Source organism: Taudactylus pleione, unplaced genomic scaffold (genome assembly GCF_031769625.1).
Source record: "Taudactylus pleione unplaced genomic scaffold, aTauple2 ptg000265l, whole genome shotgun sequence".
Classification (NCBI taxonomy): Eukaryota; Metazoa; Chordata; class Amphibia; order Anura; family Myobatrachidae; genus Taudactylus; species Taudactylus pleione.
In genome coordinates, this window is record NW_028284667.1 from 8424028 (window position 1) to 8444774 (window position 20747).

The 20747-nt window shown below is 45.7% G+C and overlaps 1 protein-coding gene across 2 annotated transcripts; it reads right to left on the reverse strand.

Annotated features, from left to right (window-relative positions):
- Window positions 1-525: 525 nt before the first annotated feature.
- TCEANC (transcription elongation factor A N-terminal and central domain containing) lies at window positions 526-15894 on the reverse strand. Of its 2 annotated transcripts, none has more exons than XM_088481196.1 (2): window positions 15782-15894; window positions 526-1580 (listed from the first exon to the last, which is right to left on the reverse strand). In XM_088481196.1, the coding sequence occupies exon 2, from the start codon at window positions 1576-1578 to the stop codon at window positions 568-570; it is 1011 nt and encodes a 336-aa protein (XP_088337322.1). In that variant the 5' UTR covers window positions 1579-1580; window positions 15782-15894; the 3' UTR covers window positions 526-567. The 2 variants fall into 2 exon arrangements, with proteins under 2 accessions (XP_088337322.1, XP_088337321.1); XM_088481195.1 differs by lacking the exon at window positions 15782-15894 and adding an exon at window positions 15693-15753.
- Window positions 15895-20747: the final 4853 nt, after the last annotated feature.

Genomic DNA, 20747 nt, shown 5'->3' on the forward strand with positions numbered 1-20747 from the left:
TCGAGATTAAGATAGGCATCAGTGTTTCGATGCCTCTCATGAGTCCCGTCGTGGGCTTTAGGTGTCAGTATTTAGACCGGTGGCATTCAGTCCGCCAGTCTAATAACTGCATCCCGTGGAATACTTATTGATTTATTAACAACTGTAGGGCAATATAGCAGGTTTTCCTCATCACTGCTTTATGATATAATCCAAAGCAGAGAATACATCAGAGGTGAGCGGTTCGTTTTTGGCTTGGATCTTCCTGCCAAATTAGGATCTCAGAATGAGGTAAAACATCATCCTTCACTGACAAAACATCATCTTTCTCAGTGCAAGATGATATTTTGCCTCGTTCTGAGACATGAACTTGGCGTGAAGATCCAAGCCAAAACCGAACCGTTCACCTCTAATTATTTTGAGATTATTAAGGTTTGTCTTCATTATTTTTATTATATGGCGCCACCAATGGTCTCTAACACTGTACAGGGAAAAATTACAAAGTTACACACAAAAAATACAATAAACAGGTTCAAACAGACAGTGTTGAAGTCAATGCAAATGATTTATTACAGCAGGCAGATTAGTTCACAGGCAGATCCATCTACTATGATACCATTTTTCTCCACATCCATTACAAGTTACAAATGTCATCATCTCTTCATCTGGGTTCCCAGAGCGTACCCAGCCCGGAAGGAAAAGTGTCCCCCTGGAAATCATGGTAACTGTACAGTCAAACGTCTCACATTTCCTACATTTAATCTTATCGGTTTGGGTGCCATCAACACATTGGGGAAGCTGGTGCTCCTGAACACATGTCTGAGTATAACTAGCCCTAAGTTTTCTGAGCTCATCACTTGCCATCTCCATTGCATTCATTCCAGCAAATGTCTTTGGGCTCAGCGATCCGGAACAAATTAGCTCTTTCAAATGCAAATTTTTAGGATTTTTCAGATTGGAGATTTTACTTCGTATGCAGCTTCTGTACTTCTTGTCATTTCCAGCATACATACTGTAGATACTCTCCTCAAGCTCCCTAACAAATGCTTGGTGTTTTTCCTGCTGACCCTCTGCAGACTTAAGAGTCAAAGCCTGATACAATAGCTCTCTGCATTTTGTTCTCATATCCTCTATAGTCTGTTCCTGGAGACCCTGGTTTTCCACACTGATCTGATTACAACACACTGCTTGACTGATTGGCTTTAGATTTTGATCCTCTGAGGAATAATCATCACTTGTGCTATCCAGAACTGACTTTTGTTGCATGTTTGGGACAGCTGTATTGTCAGAACCTTCTTTGTGGTCACCTGCACATTTGTCATGAACCTTGCTGGTATGCAGATAATTGTCTTTGTACAAGAATTTCCATTTGCATAGTAAGCTCTTTGCTTTTCTTTTCAATGCTCCTTCTGGACAGCTCTTAAGTACTCTGTACACAACTCTGATTACATCAGTCTGTTGCAGGGTTTCAAAGCAAACCTTTACTGTTTCAAAGTAAGAGAGGTGGTATGTAATTTCCTCATAATTTCTATCATTTAAAAGCCTCTCCACTTGTAAAGCTTTGTAGATCAGCTGCTTAATAACCTGTGCAGCTAACATTCCTAAGGTTGGAAAAGGATACATAATAAATATGAGACTTTTAGTTAAAGAATGAACAGACGTTCAGATATTTTGCTGTATATGATCTTAAGCAAAAATTTGGTACAAACCACAAATATATAAAAAAAAACCTCCATATAAAGGGAGCTGAACGCACAGAGGTTCTCAAACACCGCCATTACAGTCCAGGTTTTAAGGATATCCATGACTGAGGCAGTAATTAAGTCACCTGTGCTCAAGCATGGATATCCTTAAAATCTGGACAGTAATGGCGGAGTTTGGGAGCCTGTCTTAATAAGTTTTATCTTAAATATGTAATTAATTAAATAAATGACCTCACTTTAGATATTAAAACTAAAAATATCTTAAAAACATTTACAATAGTTTCACAATACCTCTGTTTAAGTACAGTATAAAATATATAATACTGCTAATCACAGTAAGTTAAATTACAGTAGATAATTATGTAGCCAAGCTCTATTCTGGTCAGGTCAGCAGTAAACTATCATTATTATTGGACCTGATTCAGAGTTGTACGGTAATGACAACGCATTTGCGAATTTCGCTGCTTAGCAATTGCTATAATATGATAATGCATCAGCCGGTGGAATTTGTATTGAGACTCGCACCGGAGCCCTCGTAGCTGCCCGCTACTGTGTACACACATGCAGCACTTGATGCAGATCCTGAAAACATTGACTCCTCGAGTGAATCTATGGTCACTCAGAATGGCTATGGTAACTGAGATGATGAAGCTTTGGCAGACGCTGGCTGGTACACACCTAGGTAATAGCCCCGTCACGCCCGCGTTTTGTCCGGAACTCCCTGTAACCACCCACAAAACGGTCTCTCCCTGGCAATCAATTGCGAGTGAATCCTCACAGCGAGCTCAATCGCTATTCATTTGCTGCATGTGCGCAATGCGCAGACCACCAATAATCGCCCAACTGCGTGAACATTGGCATAGTGTTCAACTCTGAATCAGGCCCATTATTTTTGAAATAATAATATATAAATGCAGATATATTGTGTGCATCTGGCAGTGTGTACAGGCGACCGACCGTCCTGTTATGCTGGCCACAAGAACCAGAACTGGATGGGCAAATATAAGTCCCCACCAAAGTTGTGATGTCTGGCCAGATACTGTATATTGAATGGCTGATTGGTAAGCGTGTATGCTTACCAAATTGGATGCACGGTCAGCTGACTGCTGGGTTGGCAAGGTGTGTACCCCACATTACAGTACATTGCAGAACATGGACTACGAGTTTTATAAGCTTGCTGCATCAGCAGTCATAATAAACAAGCAGTCCCAGCTGAATCCAAAGGTTTGGAGCCCTTTGTTGGCATGGTATAAGTGAGGAAAAGAATATGAGGGAAGAAGGCCCTGCTCTTGAGAGATTACAATCTAAAGGGAAGACAGACCAATGGGTGACACAAGTGGGAGAGACATTGAGCGAGGAGCATGTAGGTAGAGAGCATACATTTGAAATAAAGGAAGTATGTATTGGAGGGTGATTTCTTCCACTGTCACTTGGTGGTTCAAGAACACTTTTGCAGCTATCTGGTGCATTTGGAAGGTTGAGGCATGTATCTGCATAGATGAGCAGTAACCGCTGGAGTGAAAGAGTCCAGAGCACAGGTTCTCAAACTCTGTCCTCAGGACCCCAAACAGTGCATGTTTTCCATGTCTCTCTCATAATCACAAGTGAGATAATTAGCTCCACCTGTGGCTCTTTTAAAATGTGTCAGTGAGTAATGAATACTCCTGTGCACCTGCTGGGTGACCTGGAAAACATGAACTGTGTGGGGTTCTGAGGACCGAGTTTCAGAACCCCTGGTCTAGAGTAAAACGGAGACATTGTACTGGGAAACAGCTTGGGCAGGGCAGGAGAGGGAGACAATGGGGTAGAGGAGTGAGCGGAGCAGAGAGGATAAGGACATAGGGGGTTATTCAGCCTTAGGGCAGTATTCAATTAGTTTCGCACCCGCAATAAAGTTTCTGCGGAAACTTATCGTGCGCCCCCCCCGCTATTTGCATATTCAATTCCAAAAGACGTGAAAACGGCGACACGCGAAGTCAGAACAGGCGGAAAGTGGTGTCGGAATCGGGGAAATTAGCCTATACCCCCCCATAAAGATGCAGAAACATTGGGGATCAATGTAGTAGTTCCCGATTAGCCCTAAACTTTTTGGGGTACTTAAGTTGGTACAAATGCCTCCAATTAGAGTCTTTGCACAAGTGGTGAAGAATGGCATAATGCAAATTTTTGGGGAGTAAATAAGTAGTCCTGTCAAATTTTGGGTACTTGAAATTGGGTGCAAGCATCTTTTAATGTCTCTAAAGTGAAATAAAAAAAAAAAAATGAATTCCTCCCCCCAAAAAACACCTGCAATCCCCAAAACACTAGACCCTTTCTTAGAGCACCACCAGAACCTTATTTCACTAGTTTGCGAACTTGTCCCCCCACTTTGCACTTTTTTGCCCCTAAATTCAAAGTACTATTTTGGGGTGTTCTTAAGTCTTTTTCTGGAATCTTTTGATGCAGTTGTCCTTTGGGGGGCTGTCCCAAAGGTTCTGAGATTTCCCCACCTTTGCACCCCAAAATAAAAATTTTGCACTTCTTTTCTCCACCTATTCACAGGCAAATCTTTTTTGCGTATTACATTGCATTGACTTTCCGCGTACGCGAAAAGCGGATGGAATTGAATACAGTGATAATTCTCTGACAGGCGAAAAGTCGCAATCGGCGTTACTTTTCAGCGGATCTCGGCTTTCGCGGCTAATTGAATACGGCCCTTAGACGGTATTGCTATATCAGCTACTACCATGATTATGATAATCTGCGTGATCCTCGGCCAGCTGAGTGACCATGAAGTCAATCAAGCCTGCGATCGTAGATGCACAAAAGAGGCCAGGAAATCTTCATCAGCTGACGGAAATCCTGGCCTCTTCCCTCCTCCCAATGGCAGAGACATGCCTCTGTTTGGGTAAACGGAGGCCATCGCCTCCCCATCCAGAAACTGCAGCAGACTGTTTTTTTTTTTTTTTACAGACTTTTTTTTTCTTGACATCTTCACACTGCGACTCCCATCGCTGATATTATCGGTGACACGGCACCTACAGAATGTTATTTTATAACACAGTGCCACTCCCTGGCCCTGAACACAAACAAGTTTTAGAAACTTTTTTTCTTTATTGTTTTAACAAATTACAACTTCACATGGCGACTCCCAGCGCTTATATTAATGGTGGCATGGCACCTACTGAACGTTATTTTTTAACACAGTGCACTGCCTAAACAAGTTTTAGGACAATTTTTTTTTTTTCCTTTTAACAAATGACACAAGTTCACACTGCAACTCCCAGCACTACACTGGCATGGCACCTGCTGAATGTTATTTTTTAACACAGTGCACTGCCTAAACACACAAGTTTAAGTGCAAAAAAAAGTTTTCTTTTTTTTTTTTTTTTAACAGAACTGTGACTCACAGCGTTATTATTTGACAGTTTTATTTTAGTTTTTTTTAACATGCTTTCACTGAAAACAGTGCCTCACAGTCAGGGCCGGATTAGTAATGGGGCTGACGGAGCTACAGCTCCAGGCCTACAATCAGAATAGGCCCACAGCCCTGATTTGTGTGTCTGCTGCTGTAGAAAGGAATTTTTCTTTCCTTCTGCAGCAGCCTTAGGGCCAACCATGCCCCCCCCGCCGCGCTTTACCCCCCCCATCCCGACTGTGACACCGGAACGCCGGTGAGCAAACATACCGTAAGGGCAGCGTAATGGAGGGCTGGGCTTCTCTAGCCCTCCCAGCGCTAGTAACAGCGAATTGGCAGCAGCGGAGCCTACGTGTCACTGCGTGTGATGTCACACGTTCCGCCCGCCGCCACCAGTGCACCGCGTCCTAATGTAGCCTGTCCAAGGCCAGGCACCGTCCTTCTGCAGCAGCCTGAGGGCCGACCAACTCCCCCCTGGCTTGCTGAGGGCACCGGAGCGAGTTGTCTCATACAGGAAGAGCGCCGGACCGCAAGAGTTTTTGTGCATATATATATATATATATATATATATATATACTGTGTTTGTGTATGTGTATATATATATATATATATATATATATATATATATAAACTGTATGTGTGTGTATATATCTAAATAAATATTTACACATACATACACATTGGCCGATGCCCTCACAACAAAAGCAAAGCATGCAGTAGAGTGAGGTGCGGCACTCGGCGCAATAGCAGGCATAGACAAACGGATATAATCAACGTTTCAGTGTTAGTAACGCTATTGTTAGTATATATATATATATATATATATATGGGATGTGCAGGCTCGGATTAGTTCGGACTTCCCGCCAAATTTGGATTTTTTTTCCCTCCAAAAATCGGGTCTCAGAAAGAGGCAAAACGTCATTTTTCATGGGCAAACATCATCATTTCTTGACAAAAGTCCATGAAAGATGATGCTTGTCCATGAACGATGACATTTTGGCTCTTTCTGAGACCAGATTTTTTGCGGGAAAATCCAAACTAATCTGAGCCTGCACATCGCTTACATATATATATGTAATAGGCGATTAATATCTCTGGTAATATGATTGAGTTCGTCATCATTACTAGAAATATGAAGCAGAATTACCTTATACATTACCCGTGATTTTGCACACTGCGAGGTCGGACTGAGACAGTGAGCTTAATTAAAGCACAGGTCACTTATTTTGCAGTCACGGTTCACATACTTTATTTTAATATTTAATAATATTATTATTTTTTTTTTTATAGGACAGGTGTATGCTTCATATAATCAAAAAGGGGAGAGAGATTAAGATGGTTCAATGTATGTGGGTAGCTATTCCCCATGATGCTAGCCACACCCCACGACACAAACCACGCCACCACATTACTGGTCACACCCCCATATCAGTAGTCACACCCCCTGCGATAGTACACAATAGGCCCTTCATAGATTTCAGCTCCAGGCCCATGAGGACCTTAATCTGGCACTGCTCACAGTGCTGCAACCCACAACCCTTCACAGTCTGACAGCCACAGCAGAGCTTGCAGCCCACAGCCCTTCACATATACCCCTTTTACACCAGAGCTAAAACCCGGGTTTTTGATGGGCTAACCTGTGCAGCTCCCTGGTGTAAAAGGGGAGAGGGTTGGATCGCCGGGTCGAGTGACCCGGCAATCCAACCCAGGTAACTAGCAGGGTTTAACACGGGCGTAGAACAGCGCACTCCGGGTCACGATGACCTGAAGTGCACTGCTAGCCGGCCGATTGGTCCGACTTCAGTGGCGCTTGGAGATGACATCTGGAGCGACTGTTTGCCCGTCGCTATCCGGGTCTCGCGCATACGCACGACTGAGCCGGCTACGACGTGCGCATGCGCACTGGGCCACCATTGACCCGCTTGCGAGCACTCAGCGCTCGTGAGCGGGTCTGTATCAGGCCCACTGTGCTTGCAGCCCACAGCCCTTCACTAATACCCCTTTCAGACATAAGAACTGGGAAATACACAGTTATTTCCCGGGTCTATCAACCCTGGAAATTCCCAAGTCTTAAGCAGCGTACACACTTAGTGATTAGGAAAGACAGTACGATTACGACATTGTAATCATACAGTCGTTTCTGATCCCCTGTAGTGCCTACACTGAACGATATGTCATTCAGTGCAGACATCCTCCCTCATCCATGAACATGGCCAATCTGTCGTTATCGGCAGATTGACCTGCATGGTAAGGTGATGATAGATGGCGGAAACTACTTGCGGGTGCGCGCATCGCTGGTCGTTACTGACATTATAGTGCACGATTAGTGAGCGATTGAACGATTACGATGTTGTAATCATTCAATCGCACATTAATATCGCCAAGTGTGTACGATGCTTATGTCTGAGATCCCCATTCACACCACACCAAAACCTGGGAAATTCCAGGGTCGGAAACGTTCACACTGAACCCGGGTATGCCCTGGAATTTGGTGTGGATTTAAAGGGGTCACAGTAATGACATAATATAAAGGCCATAAAGTTTGTTTCCAATGTTTCTTTTTTATTGAAGACCAATACATTTTTACATTCCAATTTAAGAAAATTATGAATATAGCCTCTATAAAGTTTCGGTCTATTCAAAGACAAAATTTTCACATAAAAAAGTTAAACATAAAACGGGCGTTTCGTGAGAGGAGGGCGCTGTTCTCTTAGTCCGATGGCCGGCAGCGCACAGAGCGCTGCACTGGTAGAGTCTGGGCCCAGAGTCTATAGCACATGCGCAGGTCACCGGAAAAATGGCCACAGCGGGCATTTTCCCTGTACTGCGCTTGCGCAAAACAATAGAAAAGTGGCATTTTGCAGGTATTTTTACAGTGCTGACACCGGTGCCGACATGGAATTCCAGAGGGATAAGTATAATATGGGTCCTAGGTGTGCGGTGCGGGACCCTACACCAATTATAAATATGCCCCTGACATAAAATAATACACACTTAAATTGGTTTGCTCCCCAGTCACGTGGTCCGGGTGACTGCAGTTGATGTTATCTGCAGCTGCACAGAACAGCCAATGAGAGCATTTCTAAAAACCTGGGTTGGATGCAATCACACTAGAGACTACCCGGGTTGCGCCCGGGAAAAACCCTAGTACAGAGCAGGGTCACTGACCCAGGACTTCGACCGGGTCCTCTCTGTTCACACATTGCAATAATCCGGGTTGATGCACGTTCACGGACAAAAACCCAGGTTTTTGTTTTATGTCTGAAAGGGGTATGAAAGGGGTATAACACAGTCTGCCTTTCAGAGTCTTTGCTTTGTTGCACCCCACAGCACTTCACTAAAGGCGCGTATCCACTTGCCGATATAAATGGACGATTACGACATGGTTATCGTTCATTAATTGTGCAGTAAAATGCCGACAACGACCAGCGATGTGCACTCCCGCTGGTCACTGTCGGCATCGCTCGAACATGATGGTCAACCTGACGATATTGTCAGGTTGAATATGTTCGGGGATGAGGGAGGGTGCCTGCACTGAACGACATATCGTTCAGTGTGGGCACTGCACAGTATAATGAACGACTGAACGATAATGATATCGTAATCGTCAGTCCTTCATTGTCAGCAAGTGGATATGCGCCTTAACACTTAGTGCTGCAGCCAAAAGCCCACCCTAAACCTCCGGTGTACTATGCGAACTTACGCCCTCGATCACTAGGAAGGGACTTTTATCAAATCCCCATCATGTGAGATCCGACTGGGGGTAGATGATGTTTTACATTGTTTTGGATTCCCGAGTCTGGGGAAACTGAGCTTGAACTCGAAAGTACTCAGATATGCAAAATTCGGAACCGAACCCGCTAATCTCTAATGGGTAAACAATTGTCCAATCCTCTGGGGATCCAACTTCAGACCAGACTGTTGACATAATCCTGCTGGAGACCTGGACGCAGATTCAACACCCAATATAAACCTTCACACCTATTCAATTTTGCAGCAGGTTTCAGATCTGCATCTGCTGAAACCATCTACAAAAAGGATTGTACCACCGTACATACTTTTTCAATCTTTGGAAGACCAGCTGCCACTCACTGGCACGAGAGTAGCTACAGTAGGTGCAGAGAATGAGGCTGCTATGGGGCCCAGGCCTCCTCTGGGGCCCGGCCTACTCCCTGCTCCGAGTTACACTGCCATCTCCTCAGTCACGGCTTTTCTATTCTCACCAGAGTGCTGCTGCAGGGCATCTGGGCCCAGAGCTGATCTAAGCTACAGTCATCTCTAGCTGCTGCTGCATGACTTAAGGTGGGTACATACTTGTCCAATCCACTGGGGATCCAACTCCAGTCCAGACTGTTGCCACAAACTACTGGAGACCTGGATGCAGATTCAACGCCCAATATATGCTTCCATACATATCCAATATTGCAGATCTGAGATCATTATCTGCTGAAACAATTTACTAAAAATCATTGTGTCATTGTACGCACTCTTCCAATCTTTGGCAGACCAGCTGCCACTCGCAGGCAAGGGCGTAGCTACAGTAGATGCTGATAATGGGACTGCTATGGGTCCAAGGCCACCTCTTGGGCCTGGCCCTCTCTTTGCACCAAGTTACACTTCCATCTCATGAGCGTCAGCTTTTCTATTCTCCCCAGACTGCTGCTGCAGGGCATCTGGGCCCAGAGCTGCCAGTATGCATTGTGATGTCACAGCCCTATATAAAGAATTTCCATCTACTGGCATATTTTGTGGTGACATTTTGTCCCACATTGATAAAGTAGGCCCACAGCTGATCTAAGCTACAGCCATCTCTAGCTGCTGCCTGCATGCATTGTGATGTCATAATGCAGATCACAGCTCTATAAAGGATGCCGAGCAACTGGCAGCCATTTTGTGGTGACATTTTGTCCTACAATGAAACTCTCTGAGTAGTTCCTTCTTTATTTAAGCGACTTTGGATAACGACTGCTGATCTGGACTTTGGATTACATTTTACATAAGGTTCTCAATAGCAACATCTTCAGAAAAAAGAATCCAAATAACATCTTCAGGTAAGGACTATATAAAAATTGTTGGCCTGTCACCCTTACCCCTTCAGACATCTCCCTCCATTTTATCTGCAGTTTTTGCACCATCAGCCGTGGGCGAAAATAATTAAATTCCCCCCACTGTCCAGATTTATTATATTGAATATTATATATTGTATTGTATTGAATCGTCCCAATAAGGAGCAGTTGGCCTTCACCTTAGGCAGGAACCCTTTTCCCTTAGAGCCATACATGCTTACTAGAAGTCTTTTGCCCCCAGGATTTGCAAAGGTAAAAAGGACAGAACCATTAACCAGCGAACAATGTAAGAGAGTTAGTTAGCCCAAGCCTTGGGTCAACAGTAGGCGCTAGCCAAAATACAGAAGTTACAGGATCAGAGACACGAAAATACATCTCCAACTGCCTGATAAATACTTGCTTAAGTAGCCCAATAATCACAGTGAATTTATCAAAGGTGGATGTGGGTGAAATAGGAATTAGCACCGCTCATACTATGGGGGTCTTTCTATTTATTCCCAGGATCTCCTCTTTTCTTGATAAAGTGACTTATCTTAAAACAAACAAGAGTATTTGCGCCTCTAATCCATGAACTTTCATTTGCTCGATCTGAGGGGAAAGCCAAACTCCAGCCAAGAAATATTTAGAATCATTTGTTAAATTAACAACCCTCTAAGCCAGTGTTTCCCAACCTCGGTCCTCAAGGCACACTAACAGTCCAGGTTTTAGTGATATCCATGCTTGGGCACAGATGGTTAAATCAAATAACTGAGGTTCTTATTAAGACACATGTGCTATCCTTAAACCTGGACTGATATACCGCTTTTATAAATTCCGGGTTTGACCCAGAGGTTGGAATAGGGTTCCAAACCAGATCAGACTCGGGTCGGTGCCATTCACACCGGAGCCGGGTCTGCATTGACCCGGCTCTTCCAGCATGGAAGTGGACGCTTGGAGATTATGTAATCTTTAAGCGCCACTGAAGCCGGACAATTTGCCGACATGCGGCGTGCTCCAGGTCATCGTGACCCGGATCAAGCCGTTTATACTGCAGGGTTGCACGGGTCATTCCTGTGTTAAATCCTGCAAATTACCTGGGTTGGATTGCCGGGTCACTCTACCCGGGAAACCAACCCTGTCCCCTTTTACACCAAGGAGCTACCCGTGTTAACCCTGCAATAACCTGGGCTTTGGCTCTGGTGTAAAAGGGGAATTAGTGTGCCTTGAGCACCGTGGTTGGGAACCTCTGCTCTAAGCTGAATTTTCAATTTTTGGTGGCGTTATATATTTATATATATTTTTTTAGAACACAAGGCAATGGGCAATCATGTGCTGGCCTGGTGTAGTAAAGCTATTCATAGCTAATGTCTGATTGGCTGCCATAAGTTACAATATGTGTTTTCTTTGCATTGTTTTACTAAATTATATTTAATGAATCTTTCATGTTGAGGTTTGTGCTTAAATAAAGCATAGGCTTTGTCCACATAGAGCAGTGATTTTCAACTTTTTTCAACTGCTCCCACTACTCAATTACTTCTATTTATATTTCACCTTTGGAGCTGTGCTCATATATTAGCAGCACTGTTCTTTTACCTGTATTTTGAACATCTAACCACATTTATCCACACTGTCTCCACATCACACAGCCTCCACTCCAGTTTTCTTCTCACTTATTACCTCATCTACAGCATGAACACCTTTACTTCAATCACCCCCCTTATTCAGTGTCTACATAATCCTCTGCTTTACTTACTTTTTCCACCCCTATCCTCCCCTTCTAGCCTGCTCCACTTGCAGTTCCCCCTTTTTTTCTCTCACCAGTCTCCCTTCCAACCCTCTAATTCTTCTCTCAACCACCCTTCCCGTTCCTCCACGGACTTGCTACCCCACCACTAAGCCCTATTACCTACTGTCTCTGCCGGTCCCCTCTAGGGCTGCCATGAGAAATCTTGGACCCAAGTATAGCAACATCCTGGGGGTCCCCTCCTGGAGGGGGCGGGGCCACTGCATGTTGGGGATGGCTGCACCTCTATGGGTGGGCCTAGCATGTAAGAAGCACCCACTAACAGGAGCAGGGAATAGCAACCAGCAGCCGGGACTATAGTACTCACTATTAGGATGGCGAGGCAGTCCCATATAGCCACATTTTTAGCTGGATGTATTTACAGTAGATTCTAAAATGTAACAGACAAAAATTTTAGGGCAACTACTTTATTTTGTACATTTCTCATGCAAATAACACATAAATAAAATCTATTTTTGTCATATAGATGAACGAAGGACTTAATTTTGACACAACACAATGTCATCTTATAACATACACATTCTGCGGCATATATCCTAACACACTGCTCCATGCTCCTTCCTCGCTATCTACCCATCTGTCTCGCCCCTGTCTGTCTGCCCCTCCCCTTTAAAATGTAAGCTCTCACGACCAGGGCCCTCGTCCCTCATGTGCTTTGCCTCCCTACTTATACTATCATGTACTGCTAACTCCCCAACTGGCACCTAACACTTGGTTGCTGATGTCCTGCTGCTTGTGCTATGCTGCAATGTTTATAAACCATGTCCTGCCTTGTTTTGTACTACTATTACTGTTTTTTCTTGTGTGCTCATTTACGTTCTGTGTAAGGCACTACGGAACCTTTGTGACGCCATATAAATAAAGGATTATAATAATAACTCGAGGCACACTACGCAAGATTTAAAAATTGCCAAGACACATATGCAGTTGCTGACTTGCGTATGTGACAGACTAGGAATAGGTCACAAAGATTAAACTTTTTTTTCGGACAGGGGGCCTGATTCAGAGCCGGACGCTCTGACAGAGCGCTCGCTCTGAATCAGGGCCGGGCTATTTTTTTTTTTTAGAACGGCCTCCTGACCGCCTGCATAGCTGTGGGTGACCACCCACAGCTATTGCGAGCGACCAGGAAGATGGTCGCGATGGTCAAGACCATCGCAACCATCGGGCTTGCGACGAGATCCTTGTGGTAGGGTCTCGTTGCCGCAAGCCCCAGAGAGCTTTCGGCTCAAACAGACCTGAAAGCTCTCCCACTGACATCACTTGTGATGTCAGTGGGGCCGCCCCCAGACGGAGGCGTTCACATGGGAACTCCTCTGTCTGGGCAGCCACTCCCCCGGCCCGCCCACCAACATCGACAGCACGCCCCCTTTGGTACGAGATCTGGAGCGACCGATTGCCCGTCGCTATCCGGGTCTAGCGCATGCGCACGACGGGGCCGGCTCCGTCGTGCGCATGCGCTCTGGGCCACTATCGACCTGGTTGCGAGTGCTCAACGCTTGCGACCGGGTCTGAATCAGGCCCAGAGTTTGCAATTGCGTTTGCATACAACTCTGAATAAGGCCCAATATGTCTACTATAATAGAAGCAAATAAATGATAGTTACTTTCAATATTTTTCCACTCTACAATGTGGTTACAAATTTTAGGAATAGTAAACAGACATTACCAAATGTACACTGAAATGCCTTCAGAGCTTTAGCTTAAAGAGAGCAAGGGCATGGACTGATGCTAATTTAATAAGTATAATTGTACCATGGGTTATTCAAAAATAAATACATAATAATAAATAATAATACCATGGCTCCATATAAACATGCATAAAACTACAATTTACATGTCAGCCATTTAAGTCTATGCCTTACCCATTGGATACTCAGAACACTATTTCTGCACTTATCTATCTACAGAATAATGTTTCACCCTCACCAGCAAACATTATATATGTAGATAGGCATCCAAAAAATGTATCTTGATAGAAGAGTGAAAGATCTATTATCCTAGGATGCAGTGGACTAACACAAAGGAATGTGGGTGGTGGTGGGTTTGCAATTAATCTAAATTTAAAGCTGTATAGCAAAACTAGACAGAGTGGCAGACATAGTAAGAAAAGCCTCAACCCACATTTACCATCAGAGGGAGATCTCTCACAACAAATTACTATGGTTTAGTTTGCTCATGGAGTTTTCTAACAAAATGCAGTACAGTAGTAGTCCAGCATTCTGGAGAAATTTCTATTTATGTTATACATAACAATGCAAAAAAGATATATTTTCAATATGTTAAATAAGAAAAAAGGCAGAAAAATAAATGAAAAATAAATGTAACTACAGCATTATTAAAAAAATTGCTTTCCATAATTTCTCCACACTTATGCAAATATGCATATAACAGCCCTTTGACTCAATTTAAGTACCCTAATTACTTGTATTAGGGTTATTAATACACTTCTATATTGATTCTCTGGGTGTGTTAGGCTTTATTGGGGGTACAGACAGATTTCCCCCAAAAAAACTGACCTTTATGCCAGTTCGCTATTCGCTGCATTCGCCAATATGCGTTTTTCGTCTGTTTTACAATTGACCAGGGCGAAAAGCATGTGCGGGCATTTAGATAGCAGGCAAAAAATTCACCTCAAAACGCGAATGAGGCAAAAACATTGCGCTTTTCTCCGATCTCGGCTTTTCACTGCTAATTGAATCCGCCCCTTTGGCCCATATTCAATTTGAGGCGAAAAGCCGGAATCGGCAAAAAAGTTTCGCCGATGACGTAATTTCGCCAGGCGGAAAAGTATCGCTGTATTCAATTTGAATGCAATGCAAAGAAACTGTTAATAAATAATAAATAGGCGAAAAAGTTTCGCCTATGAGTAGCAGGTGGTAAAAAGTTCACAATTGGAGTTTTGAGGTGCAACGTTGCGAGAACCCCCGTGCAGCCTTCAGACAGTCCCCCAAAGATAAACTGTGTCAATTTAAAAAAAAAAACAGTTAACACCCCAAAAAATCACTTTGAATTTGGGGGCGAAAAAAAAAGTTGGGGAACAAAGTTAGAAAATAGCGAACTTGACTCTGGGGGGTCCCCCCAAGTATGTCCCATGTGTTTTTTTCATTGCAGGGGCTTGCGACAGGTGGATTTTTCACTTTTTTTTAAACAACTTTAGCAATTTTAAAATATACTGACCCCCATTTTCAAGTACCCCAAATTTGCTAGGGATAAGCTATTTTCACAACAAAAAAATTCAGAATACTATTCTGCACCACTTATTCAAAACGCTATTTAGCAGCTATTGAGCCCATTTAAAAACACCAAATCCCTTCAGCAAGCCAAATCGGGGGGTACCATAGCTATCCCCCATGTCAGAGCATCTTTTTGGGGGTGTCAGGCTGATTTCCCCAAATCTGACAGTACTTTCCACTTGTTTAAGTTTTGCCGGGTCCCGTTTTCGCCTACTTTCAAATTGAATACGGGGATACGCGGACACGCGATGTAGGCTGGGAGGCGGAAAAGTATTGCAGGTCCGCTCAAATTGAATACGGCTATTAGGAAGCCCAGGAGCAGAGCATTTTTGTCCTTGGTGGAAGATGTTATGTTGGAGGGTAGGCTTTTGTATGCTCGGTGTTGTTGTTGCCACACAATAACTGATCGTTATCAGAAGCTGCAGGCTGCACACCCCCGCACACGTTTTGTACACACAATCCTTATCCGAGGCTGTTAGTACATAGCGCCGTTCATGCGCGCAATTTATAACCCTCGCACATGACGCACCGGTTAGTACACAGCGCCGGGTGTGCTGCGCATTATACCCCTCCCCGTTCATGACGCATGGCTGACCCCGGCATGAGGGACATTATTACCTGGTTACAATCTGGGTAACGCTGGCTGAACTGCTGCAGGCCGCCGGTGACACTGATACACGTCACTACTACAGGAACCCCTCCCTCCCTGCTTCTCCGTCACCGTCACCCCAGCCCAGGACGTCTAATCATGGCAGACAGCGGGTGGCCGATCGGTCCTCCAGCAACGTATATGTGTATACATGACTGTATGTAATTGTTAAAGGCTCGTTGTAACAGGCATGTGACTGCTAGCTCGGAGCAATACACATAGCATGCATTATTGTTTTCTTTTTTAATTGGACACTTTTCCTGATGATGTTGCTGCTACTGGTATTTACCCTACAAACAGTAGCGGCTCCAGATATGGGCAAGCCGGTACGTCACCCGGAGCGCTACTGTTTCCGGAGGGAGCAGGAAACGCCCATCACCCGCCCCGGCGGTATAGGACATATTTAAGCACGCGGAGGAGGGAAGGGGCGGCAACACAGGACGGCGCTGGGCGCAGCGCTGCCTAGCGCCGGCCCTGCCTACAAAATATGCCTGACATAAGTGCATAGATAGGCATTGTCCGCCAGCATTTAAAAGATTGAAGCTCACGACTGCCCAGTTAGGGAACTTTGGAACCATTCACTAACCAGAATGCATTTAGGCCCTCATTCAGAGTCGGTCTTAACATGCAAGCGGTCGCTCTGAATGAGGGCGGCTGCTTGCATCTTGAAGTGCGGCCTCCTGGTCGCTAGCTAAGCTGTGGGTCACAACCCACAGCTTAGCGACCATCGGGGGCTTGCGACGAGACCTTAAGGTTGGGTCTTGGCAAGCGCAAGCCCCAAGGAGCTTCCTGCTTGGATCGAGCAGGAAGCTCCCCACTGACATCATTGCTGATGTCAGTGGGGCCGCCCCCAAACGGGAAGCGTTCCATCGGGAACGGGTTTGGCCGGCCACCCCTCCTGCCCGCCTCCAAAACGGGGCGAGCTGTCATTCAACATCGACAGCTCGCCCCCTTTGGTGCGAGACCCCTAGCGAAGGAGCGCCCGTCGCAAGCCGGGTCTCGCGCATGCGCACGTCGGAGCCGGCTCCAACGTGTTCATGCCCAGTGGGTCAACATCGACCCGGTTGCGAGCGCTCAGCGCTTGTGACCGGGTCTGAATGAGACCCTTAGAATCAAAAATTACGATATAGAAAGCTGTGATATACTGAAGATGGGCTTACATATACAGATTAAAATGTCCGACAGACATGCTGGCAACACCCAATACCGTTGTCATACATAGTCATGGTACGATTTTAATGAACGATAATAATATCGTTCACTTTTTTGCAGTCACCAACCTGACATTGACCAACGGTGTGCGTTTGCACATGGACGATAACGATATCTATGGTCTTCCGGACATGCAGGCCAACTTGGATGATTTTAACACGATTTGCATGTTAAGAGATGACTTCACTGAAATATCTATCATAGATAGCTCAGTGTGTACAACCAAAATCGTTTGCCCTGCACTTCAGAAAGTTGAAGGGAAATATCAGCGATATCGTTGGTTATGCAGGTTGTACTGTGTGTATGCACCATCAGATTATGGCAACGATATTGGATACTGTCAGCATGTCAGATAGTTAAAATGGGACCACCAGTTATCGGATCTTTAAGATGATTTTTCATGTCCGACAGACCGACAATTGCTGCTCGGTCATGGTAATTGATCAATTATCGGGCTGCTAATTGAACATAATATTGATCAGATCAATATTAATTTATTAGAGAGATTGCGATCTCGTATCAATCTAAAATATCAATACAGGATCGCCGATAGGTTATCCCTTACATAAGTGTCAGATTAAGACCCCATAGGGGAATAGGTATTAGTTTGCCAATTCTTCCATAACACTCTGGGCTGAGCACTCGCAAGCGGGTCGATGTTGCCCAAGTGCACACGAGGGAGCCGGCTCCGTCGTGCACATGCGCGAGATCCGAATAACGACGGCCAAGCCGTCGTTATGGGTCTCGCACCAAAGGGGGTGTGCTGTCGATGGTGATTGACAGCACACCCCCTTTGGTGGGCGTGCTGTCGATGGTGATTGACAGCACGCCCCCTTTGGTGGGCGTGCCGGGGGTGTGGCTGCCCAGATGGAGGCGTTCCCATGGGTCTCCGCCTACCGCAAGGGTCTCGTCGCAAGCACGATGGTCGCGATGGTCAAGACCATCGCGACCATCATTTTGGCCGCTCGCTATAGCTGTGGGTGGTCACCCACAGCTATGTGAGCGGCCAGGAGGCCGCTCCAAAAGATAGGAGGGACGGCCCTGATTCAGAGCGAGCGCTCTGTCAGAGCGTCCGGCTCTGAATTAGGTCCTCTATCCACTTACATTAACCCCTTTGCCATTGAGGGTTTTCTCTCTATCCTGTGCTGAGCCTATTTTGACACTTTTTGAGCTGCCCACATACCAACATCAATAGCTGTAATTCATACAGTAACCACATAAATTATACTTGTTTTTTTATTTTAGAAAAAAAACCAAAACTGTATTTACTTGTTTAACATTCCAAACAAGATGTGCTGAAAATAGTCAGAAAAAGGTGTTTTTTTTTTTAATTAAAATTGCAAGAAAGTAAACTAAAGTGAAATGCACCAAGAAATATATTGTGGTTCTTGCTAAGGTATCAATTCATTACCGAGACTGCAGAGAGCATTATTTTACACACAGGTTTTCATACTAAAATCTGCACTTGAAAATTCTGATGTATTTATTTTTGACAGCTTTTGCAATATTAATTGATACCTGTGGTAGAACTTAAGTCCTGGTGCCCAGAGGAAAGCATGACCCAGACTCTCCCTCCCAATCCAAGATCGGACCATCCCCAACCCAAGATTGTAAGGCTGCCTATTTCCCCTGTGCTTAAGGGCAGGAGAAAGCAGTGTGAGTGCAGACATGCATAGGTGCACATAGGGCCTGATTCAGACCTGGTCGCAAGCGCTGTGCGCTCGCAACGGCCAGTGCGCATGCGCACGACGGAGCCGGCTCCATCGTGTGCATGCACGAGACCCGGATAGCGACGGGCACTCCGTCGCTCCGGGTCTCGCAACAAAGGGGGCGTGCTGTTGATGTTGAGTGACAGCACGCCCCCTTTGGTGGGCGGGCCGGGGGAGTGGCTACCCAAACGGAGGCGTTCCCATGTGAACGCTTCCGTTTTTGGCCGGCCCCACTGACATCACGAGTGATGTCAGTGGGAGAGATTTCTGCTCTGTTAGAGCCGAAATCTCTCTGGGGCTTGCGGCAACGAGATCCTACCACAAGGGTCTCGTCGCAAGCCCAATGGTCGAGATGGTCTTGACCATCGCGACCATCTTCCTGGCCGCTCGCTATAGCTGTGGGTGGTCACCCACAGCTATGCGAGTGGCCAGGAAGCTGTTCTAAGAAAAAAAAAGACCGGCCCTGATTCAGAGCGAGCGCTCTGTCAGAGTGACCGGCTCTGAATCAGGCCCATAGTATGGTCTGTGTAAATGGGCACTCACTGCCTCTGTAATGTTACAGGCAGCTGTTACGGATTCCTAGGTTCCGTGTTAACCTCTAGAACCCAGGCTTCCGCCACTAACAGCCATCCGCTGTTCTCTTAGAACTGGCAGACGTTCACCGGTGCTTAAGTGGCCACCTGGACTTAATACTCGGAGTAGTAGAGGTTAACACTGGTTACCGTCGGCAACCAGAGAGTAGCAGAAAATACTGGAAACAGGGAGAAGAGTCCATAATACGGCTAAAAGCCGATGGTGTGGCTAAAGCCGTAGTACAATTAGAAGAGTAATGCAGTGGCTTGGAGGCCAGTGATGCAGCTTTGGGAGCTGGTAGTGTGGCTGTAGAACTGGTGGTGAGATACGGCTTTGAGCCAGTAGAGTGGCTGTGGAGCCGGTGGTGAGATGCGGCTTCGAGAGCCTTTAGTATGGCTTGTGAGCCGGTGGTGAGAAGTGGCTTTAAGCCAAAATACTGGAAACAGGGAGGAGAAGAGTCCGTAATACGGCTAAGAAGCCGATGGTGTGGCTAAAGCCGGTAGTACAATTAGAAGAGTAATGCAGTGGCTTGGATGCAGTGGCTTGGAGGCCAGTGATGCAGCTTTGGGAGCTGGTAGTGTGGCTGTAGAACTGGTGGTGAGATGTGGCTTTGAGCCAGTAGAGTGGCTATGGAGCCGGTGGTGAGATGCGGCCTTGAGAGCCGGTAGTGTGGCTTGTGAGGCGGTGGTGAGATGCAGCTTTGAACTGGTAGAGTGGTTTGTGAGCCGGTGGTGAGATGCGGCTTTGAGAGCCGGTAGTGTGGCTGGCAAGCCGGTGGTGAGATGCGGTTTGAGAGCCGGTAGTGTGGCTGGCAAGCCGGTGGTGAGATGCAGTTTAGAGCTGGTAGTGCGGCTTGTGAGATGTGGCTTTGAGAGCAGGTAATGTGGCTTGTGAGCTGATGGAGTGGCAAGGAAGCCGGTAGCAGCTTGGGAGCTAACGGTGCAACTGGGAAGCCAATGGAGCGCAAACGAAGCCGGTAGCAGCTGGGAAGCCGATATTGCTGGATACAATGCGATGGAAAAAAACAACTGGAATGCTGACCATGCAACAGAGCCTAGAGATCCACTGAAGAACGCTATAGTCGATGAGGCAGCAAGGGGCCAGCGTGCAGAAATAGGGGCAGAAACCAATCAAGTCGTGCTGCGGAGAACACGTGACGTCCGAGGGCGTCCAGATCGCCTAGCAACCAACGGAACAGGAACAACATTGCTAGAAGGAGACAAGTCATGACCGCGTCTTGTAACAGCCGCGAACGGCTAGACTGCTCTCTTCTGCCCACATACCTTGCACCTTGTAGTGAACGCTTCAAATGCTTCTTGAAGTTACACCATCAAAATTTATAATATGTAGAAACAATATTGTAGTTCATTCAAGCTTGCCATGTTGGTAATTGGAAACTCCACATCTCTGTAAAACATAATGTTTTCTATAATGTTTGTTT